This window comes from Haliotis asinina, chromosome 2 (assembly GCF_037392515.1).
Source record: "Haliotis asinina isolate JCU_RB_2024 chromosome 2, JCU_Hal_asi_v2, whole genome shotgun sequence".
NCBI classification, from domain to species: domain Eukaryota; kingdom Metazoa; phylum Mollusca; class Gastropoda; order Lepetellida; family Haliotidae; genus Haliotis; species Haliotis asinina.
In genome coordinates, this window is record NC_090281.1 from 21,176,054 (window position 1) to 21,196,160 (window position 20,107).

The 20,107-nt window shown below is 41.4% G+C and overlaps 1 protein-coding gene across 1 annotated transcript in view; it reads right to left on the reverse strand.

The window, feature by feature from the left end:
• Positions 1-15,819: 15,819 nt before the first annotated feature.
• Positions 15,820-20,107, reverse strand: part of LOC137272342 (serine proteinase stubble-like) — an 86,943-nt gene continuing 82,655 nt past the window's right edge. The window contains exons 4-6 of the mRNA XM_067804710.1: positions 19,474-19,648; positions 18,765-18,910; positions 15,820-16,002 (exon numbers count right to left, since the gene is read on the reverse strand). Coding sequence (XP_067660811.1) covers positions 15,820-16,002; positions 18,765-18,910; positions 19,474-19,648 — 504 coding nt within the window. The remainder of the gene's footprint in view (positions 16,003-18,764; positions 18,911-19,473; positions 19,649-20,107) is intronic.

The following is a 20,107-nucleotide window of genomic DNA, read 5'->3' on the forward strand; positions in this document are numbered from 1 at the left end:
TGTGACCACCCCTTCCCCCAAAACCAGCTACATCTGCATCGTTGTTTTCAAGATGTACTAAGAGTTTCCATTCTTTAGTGTAGTTATCTATATAGAATGTCAACATGTCATTGTAATGCCGCCACTGTATCTGATAGTAAAATCACATCATCTGCGAAGAGAAGCATTAAACTTTCCAAGTAATCTGGAAAAAGTTGAATGCCGACTTTCCCATGGAATAGAATATCATCGTATGATTCTCTGTTGAAAAAAATAAAAATAGGATAGGACAGAGGATGCAGTCTTGTCGGAAACCTATAGGCCAATCAAAATAGTCTGTTGTACCCGTCTCACAACAGACACTGTACCTTATCGTTGAATACATTTCCTTCAGCTTAGAATATATTTTGGCCTGCAGGATACCAGCATTTCTTAAGCAGTTCCAGAGTTTGAATCTATCATCTGTATCGAATGCATTTTTGAAGTCTACAAATGCAGCATATTATTTATGTTTTCTTCTTGATAGAAACTTTCTAATAATAACATATGAAGTGAAGATATCACCAGTCTTGGAGTACGTTTCTTAACTCTGCTTGTGTTTCTGGAATTTTATCGCGCATATTTGCCCAGTGGGATATCATATTGTTCCATATTGTTGTAAATACCTTCTCTAATAAATTTAATAGGGAGATCTCGGTTACTGTGGTCACCGTTTTTATCCAGTGGAATACTGATAGAATGGGGCCCCTTTTCCCCCATTCTGTAGCGATCGTATTTGTTTCCCAAAGTTTGAAGGAGATTTTGCAGATTTGTAAAGACTATCTAATCGTACTTTAGCGAGATCAGATTGATAATTTCTACAAGTCGTATATGCAGTTCTCTGTTTACAACAAAGAGCGCAGTGATTATCAGTGTGCCTAGGTTTTAACTGCCTTCGGCCTCTGCGCTGCCCGTTTTGCATTTTGCCCTCTGTTGTTGACTAACTTTCCTGTTCTATTTGAATAAAAAAAACCGGATAGTACAAAGTCATTAGTATCAAGATTCACGTTCACGTTGATTGGCTCGCTTAAACTCTCACCACAGCTCTACAATCATTCCAAAAGATCTTCATCAAACAGATTGGCAGTGCCGCTCACTACCTAGTCAACAAATTTACAAGTAAATTCCAATGGTGAGGAGGAGGTCGGTGTTTCGAGATTTCGTAATCACAACACCCATGGAGTTCCGAGTTAGAGCTGGGCCTAGGTTTTCGATGCTCTCTTAGCCCCAAGACAGTCGTAACTTAATGTTAATGTATGGCACTTACGACTATCTTAGCGCTAGGAGAGCTTCGAAAATCTAGGCCCAGGCCTTCAGTAACCTGTTTGTCGTAAGGGGTGACTGACGGTGGTAAGGCTTGCTGTCTTCGTTGACACATGTCATCGTGTCCAAATTGCACAGATCGATGCTTCATACTGTTCATCACTGGATTGTCTGGTCCAAACTCGATTATTTACACACTGCCGCCATTTAGCTGGAATATTGCTAACCAACCCCAAATCATAACTTAATTGCTATACCTTGGACAGATACAACGCTTTCTACATTCTGATGTTCATAGTGTGGCTAACCAGGGGATATGTTTGCGTTTATTATAGGGCCTATGTTGAGCTAATGATTATTCATGTTAAATCGGGACTTAAGACCTGTCGGGGTTTAGGGGCCGCACAGCCGTATCCTATTCTCGCGGTAAACACATTTTCTGCCGAGATCGCCGATGCGTGATACTTAGCGGTTGCTTACATCATTTGCCGGTAACTAGGAAGTGGAACAAGTCTAAGAATTATCAAACTGTTGCAATGCAACGAATATTCGTGAGTTTTAACCAACTTGGAAAAATCGTAACTTTCCCCCGCCCTTTCCGACAAGATTGCCCTTCCTTACACCTTATAACGTTACTTTCTCGTTATGCGGCCAGAATGGGAGACACCTCGAAAAGTCATCTTCGGACGACCATGTTTTTCATCGAGCTCAAGTGCGATAATATACCTGATGGATCAAGCCGTTGACAGATGCAGACGTTAGAGGGGGAATCTCTTCATTTAGAAACAACAAGCATACATATGAAAAGAATTGTTTGTATTATTTTTTCAGCCAATATACGTAAGTACCGCGAGAATAGGAGACGCCTGTATACATGAACTAACTAGCATATATATAGCCGAAAAGCGTTAAACCGACAAACACATCAGCAAACACAAACACAATTTATCCTTGAATTGAAATGGGTCTTATGTGTAAATGAACCATGTTATGAATGATGTATCGTTGTATCATATTCAGTAAGCTGAATGCAGATTTGGGGAATAACCAGTTACTTGATTCAGTAGTATCCGTTACACTGACATACTAACAATGAGTCTAATTAGGCCGCCTTCATATGCCATCAAATACTCATATGAGTATATTTGCTCACATAAGCAAATTTGCTTACATGAGTAAAAGCAAAAATACCACGCGTTCAAACGAGAAAATAGTGCCAGGTGAAAACTATGTTTACTTATATGAGTATTTGTATTTTTATCGTAATTTGAGAGCCTACCGTTGATCTGATAATATGCAGGCACTGTTTTTAACAAGGAAAAGATGTAGCGATTTCCCTTACTCTTTGAGCACAGGTCTGCTTTTAGGGCTTACATGACAGATGACGATACGGGTGAAGCCCAGAGCTCAGCATTGGTGGTCAGATGTTGTCAAAGAAAGATTCACAAGTATACAATGGATGGCGAACATAAGAATGACAAAGACAACATTTCATATTCTGTGTCGAGAGCTTAAACCTGGTTTGACATCAAACTGTGCAGCTCGACCTGTCAGAGACAGACTGGAGATTGATCGCAAAGTTGCAATAGTAGTATACTGGCTTGCATCCTCGGCTGAATATAGGACCATCGCAAATTTGTTTGGTGTTGGCAAGTCCACAGTATGGAAATGTGTGAGGGATGTGTGTATTGCAATTGAGGAGACAATACTGCCAACATGTTTCATTTCCAAAAGGTGAACTGCTCAAAGCTGTTATTGAGGGATTTGAATCGACCAGGGATTTTCCAAACTGCGCAGGTGCCCTTGATGACACGCATATTCCTATCATGGCTCCAGCGTATGCCCATGATGACTACTTAGAACGAAAGGGGTACCTGCAGTGATTCTGCAAGCCGTTTGTGATCACAGATAGGCTGGCCGGGTACGGGTACATGACGCGCATGTTCTGGGAAACTCTGAGCTTTTTTCAGAAAGGAGAGACGGATGATTTGTTTCCTCTGTGGTCAAAGAAATAGCGACTCCCCAAAAGGAGTTTCACGTGATGATAATAATCTTAGCTGGTGCAGCCTATCCCGTCAAATCTTGGCTTTTGAAACCCTTTACTAACAGTGCTAACCTCAGCCTCTCCCAGACCACATTCAACTACCGCCTGAGTAGTGCACGTATGACTATAGAGTGCATATGGGCGCCTGAAAGGTAGATAGTCGGCGTTGTCTTCAGAAGAGCTTAGACACCTCTTTTGATTTCACCAGTACAGTGGTCATTGCGTGTGTTGTCCTGCAACGTCGGTGACCTAGAGGACCAGGAGGACGTGGATGAGGTGGACCCAGAGGACGATGTAATCTTCAGCACCACAACTCTGCGCAAGGACTTGGCAGAATATTTTGTGCTGTAGTGAACCTTCCATACCTTACGTTGCAATGAACTTTCCATTCATGTGTTCATATCGTTTTGTAAACAATAGAGAGATTCAATACATCTCAACACTCTTTATTGTTATTGTATAATGCCTCAAACAGTTACACACACTTTTAATGACCAAAAGGCATTGAAAACAAAACCAGTTGATCAGATTATTTATCACCATGGAATAACACTCATACATGTTAAATTGAACAAACATATTTTACAATAATTCCAAAAAGGAAACCGTCTCTTCTATTACGGAAGTGGTGTGCATAACCAATCATGAAACACAGATATCCTCAAACAGCAAAAGTCATTAATCACATTATTAAAGTATTAAGGGAATAACTGAAAATGAAAACAAGATGATGGCCAAAGTCTTTGGTTAAGTGAGGTACGTAAGTAAATTACACTGGTTTTAGTAACTGAAACTTTACATGTTATAATATGATTCCCCATAAGAGTTCTCAGTACCCAGTGTGAAGGACCTGCCGTAGGCGGCTATTGAGACTGTGGAGCCATCCCGCCCAGGATCATCTGCATCATCAGAAATTGATGGTCTCTCTCCTCACGCTTTTGTCGTTCAACTGATTCCAACATTTTTTCGAGCTCTGTTCTTTTCATTTCGGCCTCTGCTTTCTTTGTCTCCAAACTCAGAACATATTCTCGAATTTTGTATTACCGACAGTAAAGTCATTTATAACTGATCCAAGAGCTATCTACAAACGAGATTTTCTCACTTGCGTTTTAGGTTTCTTTCTCTCTGTATCTTTAGTTTCTTCTGTTTTCATCACTTTCAACATCTCTGTTTTCACTCCTCGCCTCCCCCATTTGTTCATTTTCTTTAACATTTTCTTCGTCTCCCTCTTGCTCTTCATCTGGCCCTTTCTAAATCGTCACCATCCTCAAGTTCAAGGTTAACGTCTGAATGATCAGTGTCGCTCTCGTCTTCTTCCAATCTTCGTTTAGTTGGCATGCTTTCCACAATTTTCAGTCGGGGTGTGGTGGGTCGATTTCCCAAGAGGTTCCCAAGGCTGCTGTAACATTTACAGTCTTTCTTTCTTCCACTTTTCTTCGGATTCTTAGTACATTCACGAAATGAGCGCTTAAGTATGTGCATTGTGTTTTTGCATTGTGCACTTGTCTTTTCAACGCTATGGCATTTAAGTGCAGATGAGACGTGTTGATAAATAGCTGTTCTATCTTTTAGGATCTCCTAACTGTTCTTCAATGTCTTTTTCTTTCCATATAGACAGTAGTGTCTCTGTCTCCTCATCACTCCTATAGTTTCCTCTTCTTCTCACTTTCTGGCAAGCAATTTAGCTCATATACACTTCTGTTGCCTTCAAGTTTATGACCTGTCATCACTAAAATTCCAGCATCAGGGTTATTTTTAGAAATCATGTAATTCTTCTCTGATTTTAGGTATGATGAAATGTATTTGCTCACATATGCAAATGAATTCCTTGTTCACATGACACAAATACTCATATGAGCAAATTTGCTTATAAGTAAATTTGCTTTTGCTATACCTCGGAAGGTGTAGTAAATTTACTACGGTAGCAAAGTTGCTACATAATATTAATTGCGTTCACACGGGCAATTTTCTCCTTAAGTAAGTAAGTATACCCTGACATATGAACGCGGCCATATGAGTTTATACTGCAGCAGTGTAACAAATAATACTGAGCCCAAGTGTGTATCATAGCAGTGTAACGGATAATTCTGAGTCTGAGTACAATAATAGAGTAAAGAATAACACTAAACCCAAGTTTTTACTACATTATTGTAACGGATACTACTGGGCCTAAGTGTACTTATTGTTTTGTTGGTTTAAGTTGCCCTACTAATAGCATGTTTATCAGAAGCGGACCCGTGAAGGTCCCGGGGTAGAATAGGCCTTTAGCAACCCATGCTTGCCATAAAAGGTGACTATGCTTGTCGTAAGAGGCGACTAACGGGATCGGGTGGTCAGACTAGCTGACTTGATTGACACATGTCATCTGTTCCCCATTGCGCAGATCGATGCTCATGTTGTTGATCACTGGATTGTCTGGTCCAGACTCGATTATTTACAGACCGTCGCCATATAGCTGGAATATTGCTAAGTGCGACGTAAAACTAAACTCACTCACTCACTCACTTTATCAGAAGCGACATAACTTTCCGAGATGGTGGGAATTGTAAGACGCTTCAATTAATACGACCGCATCACGAACAATTTTAATGTTACGCATACATATACGCGGGGTATTGGAAATTGAAGGGGGGTAACTCGAACGTCCTTGCATGCTCAATGTTGTGTTGCAAGACTCGCTCACAGACAGCAGACATACGCCGGCGATTCGTAAAAGTCTCATTGCAGTGATGTATCATGCTTTCACTGCAGGTTGCGTTAATAAACAAATTTGTTATAGCATTGCAGAGTGAAGCCCATTTCCCGTGTCCCAGGCCGTGATATTGCTTAAAGAGGCGTGAAACTAACATAGCTCACTTGATAAAACTCTTCATATCAAAGGTGACACCTAGTTTTACAATGTATACTTACTGCTGATTTCTACCGTATTTTAGAGGGTTTTTTTTAAAATGATTGAAATGTGCTAAAATAAATATAACCTGAAGATTATAACAATCAAAACCAGACAGGAAAAGCATCTACTTGCTGGTGCCTCATCGCGTACTTAGACAAACTGGGAACGGTGAGGTAGCCTAGTGGTGAAGGCGATCGCTCGTCATGCCGAATACTCGAGTTCGATTCCCATCATGGGTAAAAAATTCTTGTTAATGCTGTACTCACTGGTATTTTGAGTACTCTTCTATTATGGGCTGGTTCCGGTGAACTTGTTCCAGTTATGATTGTTCTGGGGAGTTCTGTCCTAGTACTCTCACTGTTCTGGGAGTTCTATCCCAGTACTGACTGTTCTGGGTAGTTTTGTCTTAGTACTCACTGTTCCGGGGAGTTTTGTACTAGTACTCACTCTTCCACTGAGTACGGAGAATGTAATGTTCTCATACTGGCTGCTCTGGTAAATACTGTTCCAGTATTGACCGATCTGGGGAGTTCTGTCCTAGTACTCCCCAGAAAATATTTGTTGTGTATGAAAGCATGTGTAGGTTCCAATTTAAACTATAAAGATAATCACGAAATCTTCATGTTCTTTACCCAATATACCGGTTCTCAGAAGAAATATTGAAATACGTATTGTGTTAAGTGCGTATTGCGATACACCGATAATCTGTGCAGTTCTAGTGGTTAGTACGGTATTGACCCTTTGAACGAAACGGAGACGAAAAGAACCCGTTACACCAGAGACTAGGTGTAAAGACAGCGCCAGTTATACAAGAGACTACATGTATTTGTAAATACAACATCTGTGACACAAGCGACCAGTGGTAAATACAGAACCCTTACACAAGCCTAGCTGTAACTAAAACATCTGGGACTTGTTGTAAACGTGAAAGCACACACACGCATGAATGCTCAAGGTATTAATCACTGGATTACCTGGCCCAGAAACGATTATTTACTGACCGCCGCCATATAAGTGAATATTGCTGCCAATCGGCGAAACAACCAACCATTTATCCAATCAACATGGCACGCACGTGTCACTGCTTCGATCTAACTAATCTCTGAGATATATGGGTTGCGACTCACCTGGCTTTAAATACAGCCCTACAAACGATCCATCCGTTGATTGAACAACCAAAAATATGTTGTTTGAACACAATAAAGCTTACCTGACCACAACCATCATGAGCTCAGTCCAAACGTCTGGATTTCTCCAAATGAACAACACAGGTCCTGGTTGGTGTACCAGTTTTCTTACTTATATTTGCCTTTTTCCGAATATGCCACTGCCGTTTGTTTCTAAGCCCAGACAAAGTACAAGCAGAGAAAATACGAAATACCAAACTTCTGTTTTCGCACCTTTCTGTGAAATTTGAAGATTTAAAATATTACACTAGGGTTTTGTTCAAAGTATTTTAAATCTGGAAGCAAGCAAAGACTCAGGACACGGACACACTGAAAGTATTCCTTAAGCACTACATCTGGGAACTAACTGGCGCAGTAATCTGGAAGTCAACAGCGGACGGATATTTCACAACTGACCGTTACGTGGTAGGTCTCCTTCCCTTTTCAAATCTCAAGGCAGGTCGACCGGAGCGTTTAGTAATGTCGAGGCGGTATAAATGTCTCAACCGGATTGCTTCGATGTTTGCAGAAACGACCGGGGGCTCACAACCACGTTTTCTGCGAAAAAAACACTCCGTCTAGCACTCACACGCTATACGACTAAATTAATTTTCGTCAGTTACCAGTTTCAAATCAGTATGATATGAACGTCAAAATGGCCCAGTGGTTAGAGTGTTGGCTCATCACGCCGAACACTCAGGTTCGATTATTGTGTTTAGTGTGCGAAATAGCCACTTGCTAGTTAGACCGTGTCTAGTAAAAATCCAACCGGGTCTGTAAATCTCCACACGATTGGCTAGTGAATTTTCATGCGGTCATTTTGTAAATATATCGCTCTCTCAAACTTGTTTAGTTATAATACACTTTCGAATCATGCAAGACTCTGGCCTTTTACCTTTTTGTAATCTTTTTGCTTGTAGTCCGTTTGCTCAAAAGCGGACCGATGAATTGCAATCAAACTCGAAAACTATTAAACATAAAATATTCACTGAACCGTTGATCATAAACAAGGGAAGTTAATGTATACATAGCTTTCTCGGCACTTGTGCACATGCTTCTCGAACACCGGGCTGTCCCTTTCTCTGCACTCCTCCTGCATAGCAGGCAGTGAATTGTATCAATCTTTTAATGATAGTTTGTAAACAACGGTTTTATTTTTAGAACAAAAAATTCTGCAAAACTCCTACAGAGTTGGTATCATGTTTTGATTATGATCAGCGTTTCATTGAGTTTGTTATGTTTATTAGTTTTCGAGTTAGACTGCAATTCATCGGTCCGTTTCGACTCAAACGGACTATTGTTTCTACATTCAAATTTCTGGCTAGAAAATTATCTTGTGTGCTGGTAACGTTCAGGCTTAATTTGGAAACCAGTTCGCACACTCTGTGTGTTTATCATCTCACGCCGAGCTGAGCAACAACTCCGGCCACAGAGAGTCAGCGTCCAAATCATTTAGCTCTGAAGGCGACTGATAATATGAAGAGCGGCCACTTCAGGGGCGTTCGACAAGTCTGACCACCCATGACCTTTTACGACTTTTAACGACATCAGGGTCAGGTTAGATCAGTTCTAATCCGAAATCAACACAGGTACATTCTTGTCAACAGAGGCTACATTGGGGCCACCTTCTGGTCACTCCAGGAGGCCTGTGGTCAATTCATCGTCACCAGTTCACCAATTTATTTTCATGATGTCAGACATTTGTGAAATGTTATTCAGTAACCCGTGCTTGCCGTAAAAGGCGACTAACGGGATCGGGTGGTTAGGCATGCTGACGTGGTCGACAAATGTCGTCGTATCGATGCTCAAGACGCTGATTGCTGGATTGTCTGGTTCAGTTGTCTGACTATTGACAGACCTCCCTCGTATAGCAGAAATATTGCTGGGTGCAACGTTAGATAACAAACAGAAAAACAACTTACTTGAAAAACAACTTACGGAATAGGAGAAAACGAGAACGATGCTCCAATCGTACACAGAACTGTGGTATGGTGCTTCCCCTCCAAACTAATTTACTCAAACACGTCAGCTTCAGATGCCTGAATCACTGCAAATGAGTAATGACCTACGTCGCTAACGAAAAGGGAAGCAGGTACTGCTCACCGGTACATCCAAACATTCACACAATGTTCATTAAAAACTGTAAAAAGGTGTATATTTCTAGCCTAACGCTGCACCCATCCATACCCTTTGCAAGACTCTCTTGAAAGTATCGAAGGGAAACAATATACCGACAATTTGTATGTCTAAACAGGCTCTCCTGGAACAGGTATGTTACAACAAAATACGTTCAAAAAGAAGCGATAGACAAATAATATATTGGAATAGTCGGAAGGGGTAATAATATACATACATCATGAATGGGCGTCCTCCCACGTTAAGGTGAGTGAATTTAGTTGTACGCCGCACTCAGCCTTATGGCGTCGGTCTGTAAATAATCGAGTGTGGACCAGACAAACCGGTGAACAGAATGGACATCGATCTAAGCATTTGGGAACAGACGACCTGTGTCAGCCATCCGATCCCGTTAGTCGTCTCCTACGACGAGCACAGGCTACTGAAGGCCTATTCTAACCCGGACCTACACCTTTCCCCGCGTTAGGTCGTCAACATTGTTATAAGCACATCTCGGCTAAGCCTGGGTCCTTGCTATTCACAAGAGTGAGTTTTAGTTTTACGTCGATTTTAGCAAGATTCCAACACCATCACGGCGATTCACCGGAAATGGGCTTCACACAATATACCCATGTGGGGAATCGAACCCGGGCCTTCGGTGTGAACACTTAAACTGTTATTTTATCCCACCGCCCCACAATTATCACGGAAGAAATTACTAAGAAAAGAATATACTTTAACAAGGATATTTACGAATGAAAGAAGTATGACCAAGTCAATAAAACATATCTGTTTTGCTTACCGTGTAGCGCTCAGAGTGGACTAAGTCCCCCAACTTCCTTCACAATATATCCGTTGTTAAAACTAGTTTTCAAGAACGCAGCATTAAGTTTTTCAATTTGGACCAGAATGTTTTCGCGGAGATTTGTAGTCAGCCTTTCTTCAGAAAGGGATGTTGTCTTTTGATGGTGTATATGACATCATTATTTACGCAAAAAGTTCTTTTTAATTACTTTAATCTCACATCTACTTTCAAATCATTTTTGAAAATTAGTTGTGTATTCAGTTTCAAAGTCAGTTTTGCCTACCCTTGTACTAAAAGATTCTCATTCTAAAACTATACCTCAGATATGTACATGTATAGAGTCGCCAATTATGTTTACAAATATTTTTTTCCAGTTTCGTATCTTGAATATAAACAATAGATGTTTCAGATGTTCGGGAGCAATAATCCATACGTATTGAAATACCAATGCTTATAAATATAATATGTGAACTTATTACGGCGTTGAAAATCGCTTAAGCTTAAACCCATCTGCTGTAGTCTATTGGTCTGTACGTCAGTCTACGAGGGATGTCAATAAGTTTTGAGCCTTGAGCATTTTTCATACCCAGCTGTCACAGTCTATGGTACGACATTGAACCTTGGGGTGTAGCTGATGTGATATATAAGTTTTGGTATCCTACTCTCAGAAGTTATTGATCAGCTCACATTGACAGAAAGAGACCCCCTTCAGGGTAGTGAAAATGAATAAAATTGAGTATAGAGCAGTAATTAACTTTTTAGTTCTTGAAGGAAACTCGGCGAAGAACATTGAAGAAAGGCTTTCAGCAGTTTATGGGAAGTCTTCCCCTTCATCTGCTACCATCAAACGATGGGTCAATGAATTTAAGCATGGTAGAGAGAGTCTTGAAGATGACCCCCGTCCAGGTCGCCCAGCAACAAGCACTAGTCAGGAAAACATTGACAGAGTGCATAGACTTGTGCTGGAAAATCGTCGAATCACACTCCACGAGTTAGAGGAGACCACAGGCATTTCACACGGATGCATCGAGAAAATTCTTCATGAACATCTCGTCATGTCTAAGGTGTGCGCAAGATGGGTGCCAAGAATGCTTACGGATGAAATGAAGCAAACAAGGGTCACCATAAGCAACTCCATGCTAACCTGATACAACAAGAATCCAGAAGAATTTCACTTTAGGCTAGTAACCTGTGATGAAACCTGGATCCACCACTATGATCCTGAGAGCAAACAAGAATCCATGGAATGGAAACATGTCACTTCTCCCAGGACCAAAAAGTTCAAAGCCTCCAGATCAGTGCAGAAGGTAATGGCGACAGTCTTTGGGATAGCAAAGGCGTCATCCACATAGATTACTTACCAAAAGGAAGAACAATTACGCTAACTTGTTGAGGCAAGTGCGACAGTCAATCAAGGAGAAGCGCCGGGGCAAGATCAGACGTGGTATTCTTCTGCATCAAGACAATGCTCCAGTACACACCTCTCGCGTTGCAGCCGCTGCTGTCCAGGAATGCGGGTACGAAATCTTGCCGCATCCCCCCTGCTCTCCAGACCTGGCACCAAGTGATTACCATCTGTTCCCAAATCTCAAGAAACACTTGCGTGGTCGTAGATTTCAGGATGATAATGAGCTTATTGCTGCTACTGAGGCTTGGTTTGAGGGCCAAAAAGATGGAACAAGTGTCTTGACTCACAAGGGGACTATGTTGAAAAATAAATGTGGTTCATACCAATATTTTGTGTTTTTCTATGCAAGGCTCAAAACTTGTTGACATCCCCTCGTATGTATTCAACTCTTGTCCTTCTAATGTCTGTTTTAACAAGGCTGTATATTCCTTTGCGTCTTCTTAAGCTGTACCTTTGAGAATAATGCACTGTGGCCGTTTGTGATGCAAATTGAAGGTTTACACTAAGGTTCTGATTGCTCATAGTTAATGACCAGTCAGTGTACACTCGCAATACACAACATGTCGCTGTTGTTATTCATGTTGTCGTCATGTATAGTGAGTGAGTTGGGTTTTACGCCACTTTTAGTAATATTCCAGCAATATCACGTCGGGCAACACCAGAAATGAGCTTCACGCCTTGTGCCAATATGGGGAATCGAACCTGGGTTCATGGGGTAACGAGCGAATGCTTTGACCACTTGGTTACCCCACCGCTCCCTTAAAGGCACACAACTCTTCCCATAATCATTACATTGTAATGTACAAATCAGTCTCTATCACACTGCTGTGTTTATGAATCATACTACCAGGACTTTTTAGAATCGTGCATTGGAAATGGTCGTCCAGAGGAATGGAATGACTGTTTTGTCCTGATACTTCAGCTGACTGTATCATTACCATGTGCACCTCCTAATGCTGATTATTTAACATGAGTGGTTCCAACATTGTTTACACCACGTGAAACAAGATCTCTCAGGCTTTAAACGAACGAACACTTAGTAGATGTTTTGTAAAATGTAGTGACATAAATATGTCATGACTTCTGAGGCTACATTGTACTTGGTCCACATCGGACAAAACCGGACTGGGCGCCTGTCTAAAATCACGTAACATGAACCGCACACCAACAGTTGCATTCGTATCGTGACTTGCCGGAATGACCCCTTAAAAGAATACTTTAATGGATGTAATCTTAATGGTGTCATATTTTGTCCTTTGGTAATTCTCCCATGAGTGGGTGAGCAAGGTTAGTTTTACTCCGCACTCTTCTACAAAGCGTACACAACCTTGACTGATGGCGGCTGAAAGAACCCAATTTTTCTGTGTCTGTAGTTTTTGCTAGCCTTCCTAACTTTGGTCTGGGGTCACAAACAATTTTCCAGTCTCTTTACTTTCTTTTGTCCCGCAGTTCACTTTAAGTTAAACACAGAAACTGGTTTATATTGTTTTCACTTGTTTACATGTGCCAAATACTATTGTTTGATGATGTTCCTCTGTTCCAAGGTGACTGGAGTGCTGGAGTTATTATCCTTTATCAATTTTATCATTGAGGTCCATATCATGTGAGCATACGTGTCCAACTGGAAGTCGAGGTTCAAAACTGTACTCTTATCAGTGCCAGGATACGCTGGTTCAGGGGTTCGAATCTCGGCTTCGTCTCCATTATGATGGTGGGTCAGCACTATTACCATTTCATCCAAGCAGTAAATCACCTGTGTACCTCAAGGTTGTCTCCCATGAAGTTGTACACTGGTATTCAAGCAACACCTGATCCTGACAAATACTATCAAGGGCAACCACATTAACGACATAAAGTGTGAGTGATTTCACGCCGCCTCTAGCAGGTTTCCTGCAGTATCATGGCGGGGGGCACCAGAAAAAGGGCTTCAGACTTTGTACCCATTTGGGGAATCGAACCCGGATATTCAGTGTGACGAGCGAACACTTTAACTACTGGGCTACTCCACCGCCCCAATGACATAAATAAGAACCAACCATGAGTCTATTTCACGTATATATTTTATTACACACCTTTAGAAATCTTTACAAATCAGTATATCATAACATCATATAGAAATATAAAAAGATTTACAAAATCACAATTTGATAATAATATAGTTCATCTTATATACAATTGTACAAAAATCCTGTAAGTTGATAGTCGGCGCAATTTATATATTGCTAGAGTTACGTACACTAAAATACCCCATGTCCAAAACACATGCTTAAGTATTATAACTGGAATGGTTACGACTGAATATGCCCCAAGAAACCCTAACACTGTTAGAATTATTGTTCATATGTTTTTCATGTGGAACTTCCATAACGCAATGGTAGTACCACTCTATGGTGTTCTTGCACCTCCGTAGCTCTATTCTATATTGGCAATACTTTATATAAATACATGTATAGATGTGGTATATACACTCTGATGCTATTTACATGGCCGTATTTACACTATAGACACTGAGCAGCTACGGATGTACAGCGAGATCATTGGTAACTGATAGGTGGAGGCAAACAGAGACAGTGCTCCTCAGTACACTATGCACTAGGATCGTTGTAAACTGATCAGCTGACCTCGGAATCATGGTTTAATTATTTCACAAAGATATAAAAAGAATTTTCAACAAGAGGGAGCTGTGGTTTAAAATAGGTCCCCGTGAACGTGTTAGTTTTAATAAATGGAACTAGGCCCCGATTAAACAAACTGTTCGTAACTTTACTGTTAATCAGATGTTTACAAATGTCACAATGGCAGATCATACCAGCTAGACAACAGCGCTCCGATCCACAAAGCGTTCGCAACGTTACGATCTGTTGTAACTCTACTGTTTATCATAGGCTTACGAATGTCACATGGAGCAGATCATACCGGCAAAGCAACAGGGTCCCGATCAACAAGTGTTCGTAACGTTACGACCTGTCGTAACTCTGTTGTTTATCATAGGTTTACGGATGTCACAATGGCAGATCATATCAGCTAAACCACATGGTTCCGATCAACAAAGCGTTCGTAACGTTACGATCTATCGTAACTCTATTTTTTATCATAGGCTTACGAATATCGTAGTGCTACGAACGCTTTGAGAATCGTTACCCAGGAGGCTTGTTCTCCGGGTGATATAAAGAAATGTTAAAAATGGCAATCACTTGTTTACGTATGGTTGGAATATTGCGGCGTTAATTCACGATTGTGGTAAAGACAGAGATGGCCAATTATTATTGGCTGGGATTCTACTTGTTCACTATCGAAGCAAGGCCAGAATATAACTTAAATTCGTAACAGGTTTTACATGATATAGGAGACCAAACGCCGCACAGAATATTTTTGGTCTCCTTTTCAGGTTATGAATGTCAGGTGAACAACGATTTTCCATGGAACTGAGATGAGCATGTTTCACATTACTGTCACGGGATCTGGATAAATGCATATATCTATTAACCTTAAATCAGAACTTCATGGTATTTGTTATTTTACCTTTCTTACGGGTCCAATGGGTAATCGTTCCATTTTTATTAATATTAGACAAACTGGCGTGTTAATATGGTCCCTGTACAGCAGAAATGTATCATACCGATGATGTAATGAGTTCCTGCTTAGGCAAATTTATTGTCAACCTAACTTGCCTGTACTACACCTCCAAAGACGGCTAAATCCACTTTATTGTGTCAACTGTCGGTATAGAAATTGGTCCATTGAGCAAATACGTGCCCGTGACAACTTATAACGCATTTAAGGAAATAAATTATTGCTCTAGAAATCTGTATGCTGAGACCACCATTACTTAATTGCATGAACTTGACAACGGCAGTCTGTAGGATCACATACACTGACGACTTCATTCAGAATAGATCGGCGAAGTCGTATAAAATCCGAGGTGTCCAAGAAAGACAGTCCCAACAGAAATTGTACCGGAAGTGTTTCCGGTTTAGCCCGTGAGAGCGTAATCACTGGGATTGGTTCGGAACATGATAAACTCGACATTAAAATGTTTCACAGCGTATATGTCCATTCTCATCACAATCGTGTCTAATATGAAACTTCACGTCTATTATGAAAACACTAGTTGTATCTCCACCAATCGTAGTACTCAAGCTTCTCGTAAATCCAGTCAAGGTAGCTGGTCACCCGTGTGAATACATTAGGGAAACCCCGCGCGGAACAGTTGTTGATGAGCCATGACATGACCCCAGTCACGTGGTATCTGCCGCCGATCTCGCACATCAGTGGGCCACCAGAATCCCCCTGAAGAGGAACCAGACACAGAGTTAGCTGCCATTATTTAAAACAAAACTCAAGATTACAAAATGCTGAGTACCCGAAGGCTGACCTAAGGCAGAAACGTCACACACGTCAGTATTGAACATGTATTTACCTTTCTTACATACTTACCATCTTTGCTGCTTCTATAAATTTCACGAATTTAATGAATTAACCAATATATCTGGTTAGATTTGATTCCATATGAAAATGCAACGGTTATATATTGTCATAAAAGTTACTATACTGACCAGCAAAAGAAACGCAAATCTGTTTTTCGTCAAGTTTTTAAATAGAAGACATAAACACGAACGCTTACCTTTATGAGATTTCATTTTTACGAAACTTGCGTTTCTTTTTGCTGTTCAGTATATGATAGTATGACGTGGAGAAGTAGTACATGTTTATGGAAGGAACACGAGGAACCTTTCCTTCATTTATCACATAGTTTGCCATAGATATCAACACACGAGCATATGTTTTGGTTGTTATACTTAGATGTTACTAGTAGCTGCCACTGAGGTGTTTCCGGACACTGTGTCGCATATAGGCTCATGAGCATTAATTAACCACCACCTGAATCTAAGGGCGAGTTTTATTACGTTGGTCCGAGCAGGCAATCATACACTAGCATACTGTAAAGCACATGCGTCAAACAGTACCTCAAAAGCTACGGGTTGCATGTTCAAATGCAATGAGGCGTCAAGCACATCGGAGTGTACATATCATTACTGCAGTCTGCACTTCAGTTTTTTCAAATAAACGGTGGCAATATTTAAAAATAAGTTTTTGACATGGCAAGACGCAATCTCTGCGAAAATGCACGATGGCAAGTATTGACATACATGACGCAGGGCTGGCCTGTCACAACATCGGTGCTAAGCGTCATATTGACCATACGGTTGTTATTCGATTTGAGTGTGAGGAGGAAGCAAATGGCCGTTGGCAAAGTTCATGACTAGGAAGATCGAGGAAGACCAATGATCGTGAAGACCGAGTCCTAATTCCTTTTGCAAGAAGCAATCCCATGCACCTAGCTTGCCCAGATACTGCGCATGGCAGTGGAGGGTAGAGTCCAGTTCTCAGCTAGCACCACAAGGAGAGCTTCTAGCTGCTGGTCGGAGGGTACATCTTCCGATCTGCCGTCCCTTCCTCACAGATGAGCACAGCCGTTGTGGAGAAGCGACTCTACTTGAAGACACGGCGGATGGTTCAATAGGACGACGTAGTTTAACACTCTACCATTGTCTAGTATGGAGAAAAGGTCGGAATGAGGCATATCATCAGAAGATGCTCCATGCAGCTGAACCTTTCGGTGGTGTCCCAGTGGTGGTTTGGTGCTGCGTTTCGTATGGCTGCAAGTATGGTCTCCTTACTGTATCAACAGTGAGTACAGGGTGCCGTTGTTGTGCCTCTATAACTATCCCCTTGCTGACGTCCGATATGGATGGATGGTAACTTTAGAACTGACCGTTCCCGAGTCGTCATCGCCCATTTTCTGAACAACGCCAACTTTGTCATGACCGACATCAGGTCCTGACACTAATCCCATTGACCATTTTGGAGACCAGCTAGAGATTGTCCTGTCCAACATCTGCAGGAATTGACAGACAGCCCATGAGGAATGACAGGTGATTCCGATACCTAGAATCCGATGCTTCATGGCCAATATGAGGAGACTGGCGACAGGTTAAGGGGTGGCTACACCAGATACTGACGTGACTGCCAACGGTGGTTCAAACCGTTAAGTTGGTAGCATAGCATTGTTGATATTCACATGTGTTTGTGCCTTCCTCTCTGATTGCAAGTAAATATACTGAAGAGCAATAGAGTCAAGTTTTTAAACACAAAACATAACTATGAAAACCTCCTGTTATGAGATTTCATTTTGCTGTTTGGTGTATACATCCAAATTACAGTTATATTTGTGATACCTGGTATTTGGTTTTCAAAGCGTATACAGCATGTAACTTTTCGTACTGATCATGTAAAACATTGTGGGTGGCGCTTGACTAATGCTCATGTGTTTTGATACACTGCTGTGGTCATCTGAATCACTAGCGTTGGCTTCTTCACAATAATACAACCGAAGAGCTGTAGCATGTCACTTCATGTATACTATCGTAGTTTTGAAGTAATCGCTTCCTTCGTCACATAGGGCGACATTGGCCACTTTTACACTGGTGAATTATCCCAACCTTTGACGAAACAATGGTCTAGGTATATCACTACAACAATGGCGACATTAGCACTCTCCAGCTCAGTTGACAGCCATTGTTCATTCTGAAAGGAAACTCGATTATGGCATCGACCATGGCAGCAAATGTAATATTTGTATAAAAGAAGTGATGAAGATGATAAAGTGCCAGCCTAAGGTAAATGGTATAATTGAGAAATATTGAACAATATTCAAAATATTATGCAGATCACATGGTCCATAATTTATGGTTCAATTCTGCAGTGAAATATTTTTTTTCTTCACATTTTCCATAATGTTCCTTTATAATACGACTGAATGCGGTATTTAACACAACACTGATTAGGTACGTCGTTCTGAGTTGGGTTCGAATCCCGGACGGGACTGACAATCCTACCCCATCTGTCCCAAAAATAAATATATATATAACGAAGTACTTCAACCATTACTTTGCAGAGAAAGCATAACTTTGTATAGAGCAATTGTAACATTAGCAGGTTATCAGTTAGACTAGCGTTGCTGACAGTAACGGCAGCGCGACGTGACTTACGAAACAGGCTCCAGTTTCTCCGTTTCCAACACAGACTTGGTCGTCCAACACGTGTATGTCCACACGCCTCCACATGGACGAACACAACCAGTTGGGCAGGATTTCCACATTCAGTTCGTTCTTGGCGTTCTCCTGACCTCCAGAACCTGGATGACATTATTCAATATACGGTGGTATTACTGTTGCGTCATAGTATGATAGTTCAACGGCAAAGATCATACGGCTGCTTCTTGGCACTAATAATAAGAACATTAAGTTATCATACGTTTGCCTTACCAAATGCATACTGGAAAGAGACGTCAGGCATGTTCTCGTTCTTTCCCGTGCGGATCTTGCTCTCCTAAGCCTCCCCAAATTCCACCCCGCAACACACGCATGCACACATACACCACCCCAGTTACCAGTGCTGGTTTAAACGGTAAACGGAGATAATCATGTGGTGTTGGAGATGCTTTTGACAACTAGTCTGATGGGCCCAAATTCCACCCCGCAACACACGCACGCACACACACACCACCCCAGTTACCAGTGCTGGTTTAAAAGGTAAACGGAGATAATCAGATGGTGTTGGAGATGCTTTTGACAACTGGTCTGATGGGCTCAAATTCGGTACAGTGGCTCAGCTGGAACAGTCCTGAATGTGTAGTAAAACAGTCATTATTATTTCGTATTTATTAAAGTATGTACTAAGTTTGCCAGACACACTCACCTCTAGTTTCGCCCCAGCCGCTGATCCAGCACTTGGAGTTGTCCAGAAGAGACAGTTCCTCGTCCGTTGGGAGGCAGGCCACACGAGCATCGCCGGAAGTGATGTCAACAGGCTCATCCAGTTGTAACATGGCGACATCATTTGGGAAGTTGCTGGTTCTGATGTAGCCGGGGTGCTGTGCAGAGGAACACGACACGTCAGTAAACAGATAGCTCGACATGCAGGGCGCCATGATAACAGTGGACAAGTAATACCTGCATCGCCCTGGACAACACACAGATCCCACCATCAATACGTATTTGACCTTCCTGTTTACCGAAGCATGTTCTACACGTACAACGGGATATTAAATGTTACGTGTTCAGTCTTATGCAACAAATTCCCTGCACAATCATTTTAGTTCTATATGTATAAATATATGAAAACGTATCTTTTGCTTGACACATATTTGCAGTGTTTAAATTGCCCGACTCCATCAATGCCATATCTTGAATAAGACAAGGCGACATGTTTATATTCGTTCCCAAGACTTGGAGCTAGCGATGTATAATTGTTTGATCGGTATTCTAGAAATCGGCGAGTCACAAGATGAAGCATGTAACTTTATGGATGGCATCTTATCATATTGCAGAGA